Source organism: Silene latifolia, chromosome 6 (genome assembly GCF_048544455.1).
Source record: "Silene latifolia isolate original U9 population chromosome 6, ASM4854445v1, whole genome shotgun sequence".
In the NCBI taxonomy this organism is placed as follows: domain Eukaryota; kingdom Viridiplantae; phylum Streptophyta; class Magnoliopsida; order Caryophyllales; family Caryophyllaceae; genus Silene; species Silene latifolia.
In genome coordinates, this window is record NC_133531.1 from 15,109,363 (window position 1) to 15,125,603 (window position 16,241).

General features: G+C 34.0%; 1 protein-coding gene and 1 non-coding gene across 2 annotated transcripts; both read left to right on the forward strand.

Moving 5' to 3' along the window:
• The first annotated feature begins 4,226 nt into the window (after positions 1-4,226).
• Positions 4,227-4,300, forward strand: TRNAV-AAC (transfer RNA valine (anticodon AAC)). Its single transcript has one exon. It is a non-coding gene; the product is annotated as a tRNA-Val (tRNA).
• A 6,550-nt stretch (positions 4,301-10,850) lies between these two features.
• On the forward strand, positions 10,851-14,293 carry LOC141586431 (thaumatin-like protein 1b). Its single transcript, XM_074407639.1, has 3 exons — positions 10,851-11,331; positions 11,749-12,114; positions 13,667-14,293. The coding sequence occupies exons 1-3, from the start codon at positions 10,943-10,945 to the stop codon at positions 13,869-13,871; spliced, it is 960 nt and encodes a 319-aa protein (XP_074263740.1). The 5' UTR covers positions 10,851-10,942; the 3' UTR covers positions 13,872-14,293.
• The last annotated feature ends 1,948 nt before the right edge of the window (positions 14,294-16,241 follow it).

Sequence of the window (16,241 nt, forward strand, 5' to 3'; positions counted from 1 at the left end):
TTAAGGAGCGTGTTAATAGATAAGTTGTATTCCATACTATATATTCTTTGACATGTAGACATGTAATTCAAGATACAACAATTGACCCTATCGCCTCCATTTTTGCCGTTGGTACATTTACTGTTGGTATTTGATGACTCTGAAGTCTGAATGATCTACTCGTGTTTAGGAAATCGATTATGTAACCGGATGACTATGAGGAAAGCATGCAATTAAAAGTAAAATACAAGTGTTATTTACTTATCAAAATTTGTACTCCGTGATAGTTACAGAAGAGTATAAATTTGCTTAGTTTTAATTTCGATTTTACTTTGGAAGTAATGCAAAGGCTAGTAATGTTGTGTAAATACATTACATCATAGAGAAGCCTTCCATTTTCCTCGTAAGAGAATCTCTACACTTTCTCCACTACTTGCATGATTATAGCCACTAACTCCATGTTTTTTGGCCCATGTTCATGGTGGTGGTTAGGCCACTACCTTTGTGGTTATGGTGCTAATTAACCACTATAAATAGAGAAGTGTAGTCATTTGAGAAATATACATCTTCCATATATCTTTACTACTTCTCTATGATAATTTTAAGCATACCATATGAGTTCCAACTCCTAACGGTTGAGTACACAACTTTTAGGAGTGTTGTGTGACCTTGGGGGACAACACCTATATCGATTTGTACCGTAGTCGGGGCGATTTCGTTTCTCATTCAGTGGCCTCCATACCACGACACAACAACAAGTATTATCTAATTTTATCTTCGCCCCTATAATGATACTATATTTCCAACAATTGGGAAACGAAATTTTATCGTTATTATTGTTGTTGTGTTCATTATTTTTGTCATTGGAATTATTTCTATTGGCCAAAAATATTGTTCTTCGGGTATAAGAATCAGGCCGCGGAGGGTGAGACAACAGTTTGGTATTTTGGCCATAACTCGGTCTCTAGAGCTTTGTTTGAGGTGTGTAAGATGGCGTTGGAAAGCTAAGAAGAAGGGCTACAAATTTGTAGTTGTAGCCGTGAGCAGATTCGGTCATCTACCATTCTTAAAATGGACAACAATGTCATGGTAGTATGCTGAAAGTTTTTATGAAGACTTATAAAAGAATGGTATTATCTATAATTTTATTGCTCAATTCCATTCTTGTGGTTAAAGTATGTTCTCGAGACTTTCCTTTAAAATATTTATGATGATAAATATGAAGGTTTGGTCAAATTATATATGCCTTAATCGTTCGTATGTTTAAGCTACTACTTTATTTGGTATGATATGTCTATAATCTTGGCAAAATTGCTCTTCTAGTAATTGATTTCTAGATTATGTGAATGAAATTGTTCCAAGATTTTGAATGACAAAGTAGCAAGAATTATTGAGTGACCAAGATATTGTTATGTGTATAATATGTTTATCAAGCAAAATATTTCACACATTTGGATTGATTTTTTAATTTTGATTATGAGATGAACTAAAATTGATATTTGAGTTATGAACCATATGTGGGGGCTAAATATTTTGTTTTAAATTGATATAGTATCTTGGATATGTGTGACAAAAATTGGAAATGATTATTTGTCAAAGCTTCATAAAAGTAGATTATGGAGAACATAATTTGACAATGATTATGTGATATATAAAAGTTGAGATGATGAATGAATGAATAATGTGTTGAACGATTATGTTTGTCACTAATTTGTGGCGTGACAACATGTGGGGGAAGACGTTCAACTTATTTGATAAATTTATTCATCAAGTTTAAAGTTGATATCTTATAATTTGTAAAGAGTATGTATATCTTTGATTGTGGGGGTGTAGAGAAAATGATAATCGCATGTTTTATACGTGACTAATTGAACCAAAATTAGAAGTATTAATTTGTTGGATAATGACTATGTCAATAAACAATGGTTGCGTAAGGTTCAATATTTATGTTTCATTTTCCTTACACCACATTATATGAGATTATGATGATTGATTTTATGTTGGTAAGAAGTCAAATTTTTTTTGTAAAATATTGTTGATTTGCAAAGAGTAAATATAAGTGAAACAATCATCGAGATTTGTTGTTTTCTAATATAAGCATGATGATGTATATAGAGTTTTTAGTAAATAATATGATTTAGGGTGCAAAATTACAAACACTACGTGTATGCTTTATTCTATGTCAATTTATTAGAAAGAGAAAATAATAAAGAAGATTATTTGTTCTTTTAAACGACATGAGAGTACGAGCTCTATATTTAATTAGAACAATGATGCTAATGAGTTATAAGAGAACATGTTTTGACTATTGTGAGAAGTCTAATATGTATAATTATAGTTGCTTCAATGTAGCTTATGTACGTACATTTTGTTTGTGTATTCATACCAAAGTTATCATTCACATTTGGTGAAGTGCCTAAGGTGTAATATTAAGAATTGCATTATGTTGGATATCTAGAAAGATATTGGATCGACCAAATGGTAATGACGATCGACAAGGATGAAACAATTGAAGATTTGAAGCTTCGTTTGCATAAGGATCGACTTCAAATGAGTATATCTTGAGTTCTAGAGCTCGTATCGATGCAAGGCCAAGTGAGGGTGAAAGTTTATGTTTTTAGCTGTCCAACGATAGGTCACACACCTCATTTGGCCAAGAAACGAGAGAGATATAGGCTTTTGAAAAAGTGCAGTCCAGGGGCAAAGTCGCACGGTGCGACTTTTCCTTTCCCAAAAGTCGCACCGTGCTACTTTTTCTGAGTTACTCAATTTTGCTACGGGCTTTCTTCTATCGTAAGGCCCATTAATTCCTCTTATGTTAGGACTATATATAGATGAATACCATTAGGTTTTCATCATATTTTACTTTATTTTGTTAATCAAGTTTTAATTGGATAATTATCATTTTAATTGAGTTTTTTTTATCTAGAATGGATAGCTAATCTTTCCTCTTAATCCAATCCTAAAGGTGTAATTTTTTGGTTGTAAGACACTCTAATCTTTTCCTAATTGTTATTATTATTGTTAATCCCTTGTGTTTAATGTTGGATCTTGGAATTATTGTTTGATTAAAGTGACTAAGTGATTTCTTTGTTGCTTTATCTTATCAATTTCCTTAATCCATTGTTGTTAGAGTTGTTAAGTGTGATTTCTTTGCAATTCTATTAATAGCAACAACTTGTGTTTAAATTAGTGAGGGTGATTTCCTCCTAACTTGATTTAGAAGAAAGGGGTTAACTTATAATTAGGCATTTAATTGTGTTCATTGTGTCTAATTACCATTATTGAATCTGTAATGCTATTATCTTCTTGTTAATTAAACCAATGTATGTGATTTCAACTTGGATTATGTTAATGAGTTGGGTTAATGATTGATTAAGTGTGATTCCTTGTCATTAACCATTATTAAGGATATTTAGGAGAATAACCTCCACAATAAGATAAACAAATAAGCGGTATGAACGAAGTAATAATTTGTATTGTGATACTACCGATAAGCTTTCTAGTATGAGAGTTCAATTTATACACTTTTTATCCATCATTACTGTGTTCGATTTCATGCAGCATTGTTATATGTCCTTTAATTGTGATTTTATTTGTATATACTTCAATTTTCATCACCTTTATGCATTTCACATCGCATACTAGATGATTTGCTTTTAAATCACTGGTATATAAAACAGTTAATTATAGACCAGATATTCATCTATAATAGATGAGTAGTATTACAACTTAATACGGTAATCATGACTTTCGACAAATTATGATCTAGCCATCCGACTGGACTAGTTTTTTATTTTCAACTCAAAGAAAAAATCATGGTTTTCTTTATGCCACTGGTGGGCTGGTTTTTTCTTTCTTTTTTAAATAAATCGAAAACTTCATAGTCTTTTTAGAGAATAATCACTAAATTAGAGCAGGTACTAAGATAAGATATTAGCTAGGCAAGCTTAAGTTTCTTTCATGTTGATACATAAAATCCAAATTTTTTTAAAAGCTAAAAAAAAAATAGATTTTACTTCTCATGTCGAAGTCATAAGTTTTTTAAAACTGGAAAAAAAAATACACATAAATCTAATTGGATTTGATATATTTGTGTGCAATGCTACTATATAACCGGTGGTATAATCTATTCTTCTACCATTAATCGCAAGTTCGTAACTGTGTGTCTTAATATTTGTTTGATCTATTTTCTCTATCGTATATATATAAGTTAAGTAATTAAATCTAAAAATTGAACAAACGAAGGTGTCGTGGTGTAGTTGGTTATCACGTCAGTCTAACACACTGAAGGTCTCCGGTTCGAGTCCGGGCGACGCCACTATTTTTTTTTCGCTTTTCCATTTTTGTTTTCCCCGGCCCTCACCATTTGACTACCTTTCAATGGGCAGAAGTGTCAAAAATGAAGCCATCTACAATGCACTGCCACTTCGTTCACCACCTCTACGAGACAGTACAACGTTTCCTCGCTCACTTGCAGGCGAGTTCCGAATGAAAAGGGATCTTCTACTGTCTTCATAGTTCATCCATGATGTCGCGTTATTCATAACTGGCTTCATCCACGCCTCCAGGGGGTATTCATCAAGGTCAAGATCGAGTTGCCCAATTCGCAACGATAATCAACTTTGATGGTGGGTGATTTTAGCGTTATTTGTCCTCTAATTTTGATTTTATATTTTTATTACTTATTATATTTATACTTTATTTATTTTTTGTCAAGTTTATGTATACATCTTGTGTCCCATATCGGAAGATTTATTTATAATCGTTAGTTTATAACACAGATGATCACAAACCTAGCACCCACCTACAATAGGTGGGTAGCATTACAACTCAAAAGAATTTGATCATGACTTTCTTAGACAAATTAAAGTCTAGCCATCCGTCAAGGGTGGACTAGTATTTTTTTTTTTAAAATAACACAATTGGCCTTGCATTCTCATTTTAGTCGGGTTTGGACTAGTATTTTTTTTTCTTTTTTTAGACAACTCCATTGCCCTTGCATTCTCATTTCAGTCGGGTTTGCGTTTGCTCGGCTTAGGTTAAGTCAATTCAAGCATGTCATCCGTTAATGTTGGACTTGTATTTTTTTTTTTTAAATAACTAGATTTCCCTTGCATTCTCATTTCAATCGGGTTTGGACTGGTATATTTTCCTTTTTTTTTAAAAAATAACTCGATTGCCCTTGCATTCTCATTTCAGTCGGATTTGAGTTTGCTCGGCCTAGGTTAAGTCAATTCAAGCATGTCATAAATTTGAGTTGGAATGGTTGTTTTTGGATACTCGTCACTTTTGACATTTTTTTTTCATTGTTTCAGACAGATTTATTAGTAAATTTAACCTAAAGAAAAATAACGGAGTAATTTGCAAATTGTGTGTTTGATAAATGTTGGAGATAGTATTCGGAGAATATTTCGATATTATTAGTTAGCATAATATTAGCACATAAGTATATTTTTTCCTGTATTTTAGGAATACAATTTGTGTATAGGACGGAAACAATCTGTTTTGATTCCGCAGCATATTCTCGACTAGGTTGATTGTTTCCGTCCTATACACAAATTGTATTCCTAAAATACAGGAAAAAATATACTTATGTGCTAATATTATGCTAACTAATAATATCGAAATATTCTTCGAATATTATCTCAAACAATAAACGACATTACTAATACTTTATATTAAAATGCAAAAGTCTATAAAAACAAATTTCCCACAACAAATTTTTTCGACTATCTCAGGGATAAATATTTAAAATTAACATGGAATTATATTTCGACTTTCGACTATTGAGAGAAACTTAAAAATTGAAACAAGGAATTGTCATATTTTCGACTTACACAAAGTAGATGAACTGAGTGGAAATTACTTATTGGAAAACACTTGTTCAAACTTTCATAATACCCTTTCATGGCGGTCACTTGTTTACTGGACAAATTTGAGCATCAACAACCGTTATTGTTCACATATCATCCAATAACAATTGATGAGTGCGAAAAGACTAATAACTTGTACTATGAAAAAGAAGGTTATATAATATTCCGTATTAGTTTTTTTTTCACAATCAATGTGGGACATAAACATAAGGTGGGATTAGTAGTCCACTGCTCCCTAACTCTTGCATTTCTAAACGGCGTGATGTAGAATGCGTAAGAAATTGAGCTGAGCAATTCGAATAGAATTTACAATCAAAGATTCATTAATGGTTTAGATTATCTAGTCATTTGGAAAGTTCCAAGTAGCTACAGCCTACAAGAATAGTACAAATAGAAAGCCCAATCAGCTCTCGCTTTAAAAGAAGGCTTTTTAGCCGCTGAACACTTAGGAATTTCAAAGTTAATTGTGGAAGGTGATAATTTATGTGTTAATAACTCATTTCGTAGTACTTGGCAAATCCCTTGGGAAATTTCTAATATTATCAACAATGTGAAACTCTCCAGCTTGATAATGAACGCATTTTTTTCAAGATCGGATGAGCTCGAACTCGAGTTTTACTTTATGAGCATAAACCGAGAAAGGCCTAGTCGTGCTCAGCTTGTTAGGCTTGTTATCAACCCTAGGAAGAAGACTACCTTACTATTCGGTCAATTACTTCGTAATGACTTATCGTAGTTATGCATTTTTTCTATGATTATATTTACAAACAAAACTTTAGGTTGTGCTACTATATACGGAGTACTCACTTTGACACTTCAATTTATTCAAGATATGCTTTCATTCTCATCATTTGTTTGACTTTAATTAAAATATCATCGCCAAAAAAGTATAAAAAGCAAATAAATAATTGGGACAAAGAGAGTACAACAATAATGGATTTTGCTCCCTCCATATTATCTAGAAAACTAATTCTTGCTATGTGATTCACACTCCCCACCCTTGGTTTTTCCTATTGAAATGGGTTAATAGTCAATCCGCCGAATTACAATGATTCAACCAACATTGGTGTTACATACTACGTATTGAGTAGAAAGTAAGAAACCTCAGACAAACTTACAGAGTAATAACACAATACTACAAATTACAAAACTTTAAGTAACAGGACATTGATTATTGATTTCTGCTATCCGGAAATATCTAAATACACGATTTAATAAAGACACTAAATTACAAAAAGAAAATTTATTTTGAATTTCAATCGAATCGCACAGAATATACGTGTATTTCCGTTTTTAAATAAGATATGGGTTTGGGAGTGGGTGCACATTTGATATTGTTTTCGACAAGAAACTTTAATGAAGTCACGCGAGTATAATTTCTTATGTTAAAACGTTATATTGGCACATCTTTTGTCAATTTGTCGAGTGGCCAAATATATATAAATTTGGTAACGAGATAAGTCTGATGGTATTTGGTTTTATGCAGGTTTAATATTCTAATTTATTATATTGTAAGTGAACATCCCTACGAATAAGTATGCACTAAATTAATATTCTACTTTGGTGAGTTGAATAAAATGAATCTTTTTCAAATTTCAAATAGACTTTACAGTCAAAGATTCAGGTAGTGGTTAAATTATCACCTCGAGCTTGGCTTGATCATAATGAGTTAAGGCGGCTCAAAAGGCTTGTGAGTATCTCGAAGTTTTTGTGATTGGATAAGATTTAACAATTATATACAGCCGAGTTGAGTCAAAGTTTCGGATTTAATTCATTTAAACTGTCAAGCTTTATAATGTGCACAATTTTTTCAAGCTTGGGTAAGCTTGAGCCCGAGTTTTGCTTCATGAGCACAAACCGAGCAAGGCCAAGTCGTGTTCGGCTTGTTATCAACCCTAGGAAGAAGACTGCCTTACTATTCAGTCAATTATTTGGAATTGCAACATTTTTGTAAATTTGACATACTTAGGGGTGAACAAAAAGTGGTCCGGACAAGAAACCGGGACCGACCGGACCGACCGGTCGGTCGGTCCGGTCTGCATCGGATACATCTGATCCTGGTCTCCGGGTCCCAAAAAATATGGTGACCGGTCTCCGGTTTTGGACCGATGAACACCCCTAGATATACTTATTAGAATTGCCGTAATTTTAATGGGTCATTTTTTTAGGAGCAAAATGGCGCTATACTTTATTAAGTGAGACTCATCGTACTGGCATACTAACGTACTCTCACAACTTAAACGTTTGTCTAAAATAAATGATAACCATAAAAATAGGGTAGCCCTAAATACACAAGGAAGATATCCTGTGACAATTTATTTTCATATAACTAATTTGCCTTTTAATTTCCAACTTATTAGACACAATCATTATAATAATCCATTACATAAAATTCTCTTGTCCTAGGAATTTTTATGCGTGTATTTATGTGCGCCCTAAAAATATCATTATACTATAGTGTTTATGGATTACTTTGGCCTTTGGAAGTCGGAAACAAGAAGCATAAAAATATCCGTGAAAATAAGTGGATCTAGTGGCGTATTTGTTGACACTGTTGGACAGAAACATCTGGTATGCTACTCCTATTTGGATGGGCCCAATCGACCACGGCCGAGGGCCATTAATAGAAGTCTGATTGTTGATAGAGTAACAAAGTATCTTAACTTTTCATGACAAAAAATATCTGGGATTATTTCTTTTGACCGGTGCTACCAAGATTAGGTTCAATTAACCTTGTTATAATCGTGAATGTCAAGTTGTCTACTGCAGCAGATGACTCTAGCAGCCTAGCTCTCTTGTCAAGCCTAAAACTTTGACTCCTACGGAGTACTCCCTCCATTCAACTCCACTTTACATGTATTCCATTTCCGTCCATTCAACTCCACTTTACAGGTTTCCTTATTTGGCTAAAAAAATGACAATTCTATCCTTATTGAAAATCTTTATTTACAAAAAATGTCACCCAAACCCCACACTAACCCACCATAAAACCCCACATTTATGTTTTTTTAATATTTTTAACCTCTTCTTTCTCTTTCCCCATGTACTTTTAATACTTTTTTAATCCGCTCCTTAATATCCGTGTAAAAACCAAAGTTGCAAAGTGGAGTTGAATGGAGGGAGTATCATGCTAGTTGCACGGTTAGTAGTTTACGAACGGAATCTTTGTTGTCTTTCTTGTTGCACAAATTCTCATTTGTGACATGCAATATCCGTCACTTTGGAGTGACGGATACCATTTTACCTCACAAAGTACCCATTTTTTCTCTCTCTGCAACACTGTTCATGTGGTTCCCTTTCTCCACTAACCCATTTTGTTGCCATTTTTACTCACAAATTATCCGCCACAAATGGTAACCCGTCACAAGGGAGACCAATTGTTCTTGTTGCTACTGATGAAGCGGGGACGGTAGAAGGGACGCTCGTTCTCGCTAAGAAAATTAAAAAATTCAAAATTTTAGTTAGATATTTGAACCTTATTTTTTCAAGTTAATGTACACACATTATCCATTCACCCCCCCTAAAATTTTCCTCCCACCTAACGCCAAATCTCGGTTATAACAAATCATTAGTTCGCTAAATTTTCACTATTTAAGAAAGAATAGGAACGGAGAAATGAGATGCAATGCAAATAAAATAGATGATCTCAAACTTTAAATAAATAAATAAAGAAAAAAAATACGCAATTATAAATGTGATTTAACCATTTAAACAAGTAGACAATCTAATCAAGTTTTTTTTAGGAGAACAACCTAATCTAGTTTAACTATTGTTTGTTAAAAAAAAAAAGTAAGTAAGTTTAACCATTGTTGTTTTAAGTAACGTTTCACTATTTATATCTGGTGAGAAAGAAATTTTCCAAAATTATAATGCATAAAAATAGTTGAAGCTCGTATTCTTTTTACATTAGCTCGTATTCTTATCTTTATAAATTTCGTATTCTTATGCATGTCTTTCGTATTTTAAAGCTCTTGATCTTTTTAAGCTCGTATTCATTTTACATTAGCTCGTATTCTTATCTTAATAGCTCGTATCCTTATGTGCTCCTATTTTTAAGTTCGTGATTCTTTTAAGCTCGTATTTTTTTTACATTCGCTCGTATTCTTATCTTAATAGCTCGTATTCTTATGTGCTCGTATTTTTTAGTTTGTATTCTTCTAATAATAGTTCGTATGATTGATATAGAAATTTACCTCAAAGTATTGTTAGATCTATTTTTCCGTCTTGATGATGATATAAATTGCTTCTCGTTCACCAAAATATTGTTAGATGCGTTTTTCTTCTTGATTATGATGCTAATTGCTTCCCTTTCATCATATTAGAATCAGAATTATGGAAAAGAGAGATTTGTCGACTGCGTTTAATAGAAATTTAGAGAAAATAAAGAGAAGGGTTTGTCGACTGGAGAACAGAATTAGGGAAAAAGGAGTTGGGTAGAATTTTTCTTTTATTGGGCCTAAATTGTTTAATATGTAATATATATGGGCATGTTGTACAATGCTACTGTACAACAGGTCGTAGGATCTTATTTGTGCACTTTTATGGTTTATAGACCGAGTTAAAATGTTACGTATGATTTTTACTCCGTACATTTATAATTTTACTTACACAATTTAGACATGTGGTACCATCACTTTTAACTTATCTACAATAAATTGATAGCATTTTAACTAAAAAATACGAATTACCATTAATTTATCAGTAGGTCAATGCGGATTCGTCCATGTTAAATAAAAATCTGTGTTAATTTAATTTCCAAAAGCTACTTTAGATAATAATTTTATAAACAAAAACAACACCCACACATTTCTGACCAATTTTTAATATCCGATCCAACCAATGATCACCACTTGTCCTGGTTAATACCAAACTCCCCAACGGATAAATATATACTGGTAAAAAAATGCAACGTTAGCCAACTCCCCCTCACACTTTTTGTCGTCTTACCAAACTTTCCTCTATAAATACACATCCCCATCCTCTCCTCCCAAATTCCTAATCTCCGTTTCCCCAATTTACCCCTCCATCTTCCGAACCATCAACTCTTCTCCTTCCGTCTCCACCATCACCGCCTCTACAATCAAACAATGTTTCGACTCGTATTAACCATCACCTTCCTCCTCATTTCCCTCCGAATTGAGGCAGCCACTTTCACAATACTAAACAGCTGCGCCTACACTGTTTGGCCTGGTATCCTCTCCAACGCCGGCGTCTCCCCTTTAACTACCACCGGTTTCGCTCTCCGAAATGGAGAGTCTAAGACAATTACTACACCTTCTGGCTGGGGCGGCCGCTTTTGGGGCCGCACCCTCTGCTCTACTAACTCCTCTACCGGCTTATTTACCTGTCAAACCGCTGATTGCGGTTCGGGCTCAATTGCCTGCAATTCTGGTGCTACCCCTCCCGCCACCCTCGCTGAATTTACACTTGATGGCTCTGGTGGCTTAGACTTCTTCGACGTCAGCCTTGTTGACGGGTATTATTCCCTACGTCTCAATCATTTTCTTAATTTTAGTCGGAAATTTAATCAAAGCTAAATAAATAATTAGCAGAAAGATAGGAAATGATATTCTCGCCGTTCTAATTATTTGTTTAAATTTGAATAAAATATTCACGAATAATAAAAAAATAAACAATTAATTTAATTAGTTCCATTAAATTGTTACTCAATAGTGTGAAAATAAAGTAAATCTAAATTATTAACTAAGACGAAAGGAATAGTAAACGATTACGGAGTAGTAAAAAGGCGGAAAATTATATTCCCTGTTCTAATCATTTGTTTAACTTTGAATAAAATATTCACGAAGAATAAAAAAAAATAAACAATTGATTTCATCAGTTTCATTAAATTGTTTACGTTTTTCAAGAGCTTGGCGTATTTTGTCACCGACAGGTATAATCTTCCAATGGTAGTGACTCCACACAGCGGACCATCAGGTGGTCCAAACTGCACAGTAACCGGCTGCTTCACCGACCTAAACGGCGCGTGTCCGTCAGACCTGAGGATAGCAAGTTTGGACAGTGGTAGCAGTAGTACAGTAGCGTGTAAAAGCGCGTGTGACGCATTTAACTCACCGCAGTACTGTTGTAGTGGCGCGTATGGATCACCGGATACGTGTAAGCCGTCAAGTTACTCAATGGTGTTTAAAAAGGCGTGTCCGACCGCGTATAGTTATGCTTATGATGATAAGAGTAGTACCTTTACTTGTGGTGGTTCACCCGATTATACTATCACCTTTTGCGCTTCTCCTGCTACCAGGTTAATCTCTTTTCCTGATTCTAATTCTTTTTAGTTCGTCCCATTTATTTGTTTACGTTTGATTAAAATACTAAACAGATGATTAGGATTTTGATTGCTACCTCTTACCAAACTCCCAACAATTAGTGTTCTAGCAAAACTTGTCACCTTTTGTTAGGTAAGTTAATAATTGGTTCAACTAATAAAGCTTTATACAAAAAAAAAAAAAAAAATCGAGTGTGTTTATATAGTCACTCGATTTTATTGAATTAGTTCTATTTCGAGTAAAAATAAAAAGGGGTGAATAAGACTAATTTAAAGTAACGTAATTTTATGTAATCGTCTCGAAAGGCGAGATATTGGTGAGTGTGGATTTACAATAATAATGTTTGCTTCAATTATACTCTAGGCAAAATGCGAAGTCAAGATTAATGCTTGTAGTTCACCAAACTATTGATATATGCGATTCATTTCAGGTGGCAAAAAGAGAATCTTATCTGTACAACTTTATCATAACATGTTTGATTAATTGTGTGATTTGTTGGTGTGACGGAAAGATAAATAAAACACTCAATTATTAATGAACATTAATATTACGTCACTCGATAGTAGTAAGAGGCCAAAATATTTTAGCAAGCGTCCCTGTGAACTCTTCTCGCTTCATTATTAACCAATAATAATACTGAAATTCGATATCACCAAATAACGGTATCTCATTTACGGTTGCGTAAAAGGAACATAAGAGCTGACAATGTGAACGTTAAGCCCATTATCCCATACACGTACATTTTCTGCTTTTCGTTCGCTCTTTTGTGTATTAAAGACAACACAATAGAAAATGAATGTTGAGCTGTATATTTGGTATTCTTGTCAGACACTCATTTGTCTTTACCTACAGCAGAATACTGTCTTACATTCTCTATATTTCCCGTTATGCCCTTTGTTTGTTAAAAGACCGTCACATGTTAGATGGGTAGTTTAGACATTTCGTTTAAGTCGGTTAGTGTTACTTTTTGTGGTCCCTAGGAGAATTAACGATCTTTCTAGCAGACGCAATTTCCTAAAAAATATCTAGCCTCAATATCTCAGTTTTTCACACATTTTTTCAGCTGTTGGCTGTTAGTTCAACAAATGGGTGAATAGAGCTGGATATTTTTAGGACCATTAGATATTTCATACGGAGTAGATAATAATAATAATAATAATAATAATAACCGTTAATTTATAAACGGTTTTTCTATCCTATGCCCAGAAGCTAAAATAGGAAAGTATTAAATGTATTTTTTGTGAAGAAAATTAAAAGTGATGAGATATTACAATTTCCCATAAAAATATCATTTAATACTTTCTATTTTTGGTTTATTATCCTATGCCTAGTGGGCATATGATAGAAAAACCCATTTATAAAGCTTCTTCCTTTGTTCTGTTTTGATTAATTGAGTGTGTAAATATTTAATTGATCCGATTTTAGTCCATTTGCCGGTCCATTTTTTCGGCCGGACCGACATGGGCTGTGCCTACAATCATCTACAATTCGACATATTTTTCTCACTTTTCTCAATTCATGACGCAGCCAAAAGGCGGCATCAACAACATCGGAGGGACAAGGACAACAATCAACAGTACCAGATGAGATAATGAACGGCTCTATGATATACGAAGGTGCACTAGACGATTCATCCTCACCGTCCACATGTCCAAATCGTCTACGCTCACAGCTAATAGCCGGTGCAATAGCGACACTGATGGCTATCTGGCGGGTATCTCAACAAATGTAATGTAAATGTGGAGGAATTGAATCTGAATTACAATTATTTGGAAGTGGGGCTGCGTTGTTATCAACTTATCATATCCGATATTCCGATACGTAGACAAAAGGCCAACCTACATGATTTACAATGTAGTCTTTATCAAGGTGAAGAAGACCTTTCAAGTGGTTATACAAATATGGACCGATCATATATCTTGTCTAGCCCAGATGTTCGTGATGAGTTCACACGATTAGCGGCTTACCGGTGCTTTGTTCACGCAGAAAACAAGCGCAAATAGATGTCAATCAATTATACGAAGAGTGTTATTCTTTTATAGGCGAATTATTAGATTTATTTTAGGAGTTTAGATATTGTGATTTTATTTTTCAATTCGATTAATCATGTATAATTACATTTTTAATAAAGAAATTGATTAGTTAGACATGTTACCCATGTATCCCCTATTACTCTATTAGGCTATTATGCTACCACCAAGGACCGAGGTTGGGTGCCAAGATTAACCATGATTAACATTGTTCCAAGTATAATATCGTTGGAATTTCAGCAGTGGATGGAGGTGGGAGGGGGGGCACGGCGACGGGTTACCAGGGGTGTTCGCCCCCGTTGGCCGTCAAAAATTTCGAAGTTTTTAGTTAAAATTTTTCAACTTTTCTCAAGTTTCCCATAAATCATTACTCGTTCACCCCGCTAGGTTCAATTCTTAGCTCCGCTACTACGTCGTATACAAATGACATAGGGGAATGATTTGGTGTATGTAGAAAAAGAATTGAAACATCTAAAAAATTTAAAATATACTCTCTCGGTCTGGTCATTTGTTTACGTTTTCCATTTTAACGTGTCTCAGTCAATTGTTTACCTTTTTATTTTAGAAATGTTTTTGATGGACAATTTGATCATCCATACTAAATTTGATCCATTTGTCGTCCAATAATTGGCCCTTTATCTACCCTTGGTTTTTGTGTCAAAACCAAAAGATAAACAATTGACTGGAATCAAAGGGAATAATATGATAAGACGGTTAAGATATCATAGAAAACCTCCAAACTTTCAAAGGTTAGATCATGAAAAAGAAATGAAGAGAATTTAGACTCGTTTTTTAGACATATCAGCTCGTTCAGGATGTTCACCACCACTAGGGATGGCAATAATGGCTCAAACCGAACCGAAGGAAAAAGTTCGATCCAAATCCAACTTTTGAAAACCCATAACCGATCCACTATTTAAAAACCCATATCCAAACCCACCATTGGAAAACCCGAACCAAATCCAAACCCGATCCATTCATACTCGAACCCGATCCATTCAAATATTTTTGAAAATTTTGACTTCTTGAAATTTCAAATTTGCCATAGTAGATGAATTTTTTATATGGTCAAAGGAAGTTTTGGATCGGATTTTGGATTATATAGTGGATCGGGTATGGATTTGGAGCGGATATGGATTTGAAAAAGGTATAATGGATCGGGTATGGATTTCAAAATTTTGGATATGGATCGGGTTTGGATATGGATCGGTGATCCATTAAGTAAGTGGATCGGGTTTGGATCTCGCAAAATCCAATCCAACCCGATCCATTGCCATCCCTAACCACCACATACGTCTACCGACCGTCCTCGACTATTGAATATTTGATTATTTGTGTAGAGCAAGATTTGCTACAATTATTTTTGGGTTTGTAACAAAATGCGTGGTGAGAGTTGGAGATTACTAATATCATGCATATAATGGAAAATGATGGTCGGAAGATCATAAGCTAGAGACAATAATAGATGATGTAAGATGACTAGATGAAAATTGAACCAACTTCCACCCAAATGTTGTTTTAATTAAGTATTTTATATTTTATGTGGTCTATATTGTGCATAATGTTTTACTGTACTATCATCACAAATTTTCATTTAATACGGATACTATTCGTCCTAAAATCAAGACATGTCAAATACATACCAAATCAAATGACAAGTTGCCTAAAAAATGCCAAAAAATTTGTTTTTATTACCATCACGTAATAGTATTTCACCTGTTTTAAACTTAAAATGAACATTGACCATCATAAGCAAGACTTACTCAATTATCAATCACTATCATCCTACTTGAAATTATATTCTATCTTGATTACATAATATGATTTGGACTTTGAAGGTTTATGTCCACTACCCCGCATTTGGACTACTGGACTAGTGGCTGCATCAACTATACAAGTCAGTGACACTACACCCAACAGGCTAGCATAATATCTAGGCCATGAAAGTCTACTCACTAATAATGATCACAAATTCTCACTTTATACGGACATTATCCATCTAAAACTGTAGACGGATAGTGTCTCTCTCACAAAATAAGAGTGAAATGCGCAAGTAGGTGGGAAATGGATAC

Excerpts from the sequence above, each read along its gene's own strand:
- LOC141586431 (XM_074407639.1), top strand. The coding sequence starts at position 10,943 with ATGTTTCGACTCGTATTAACCATCACCTTCCTCCTCATTTCCCTCCGA. Across the intron at positions 11,332-11,748 it reads GACGTCAGCCTTGTTGACGG|GTATAATCTTCCAATGGTAG; the intron begins GTATTATTCCCT and ends TGTCACCGACAG. Across the intron at positions 12,115-13,666 it reads TGCGCTTCTCCTGCTACCAG|CCAAAAGGCGGCATCAACAA; the intron begins GTTAATCTCTTT and ends TTCATGACGCAG.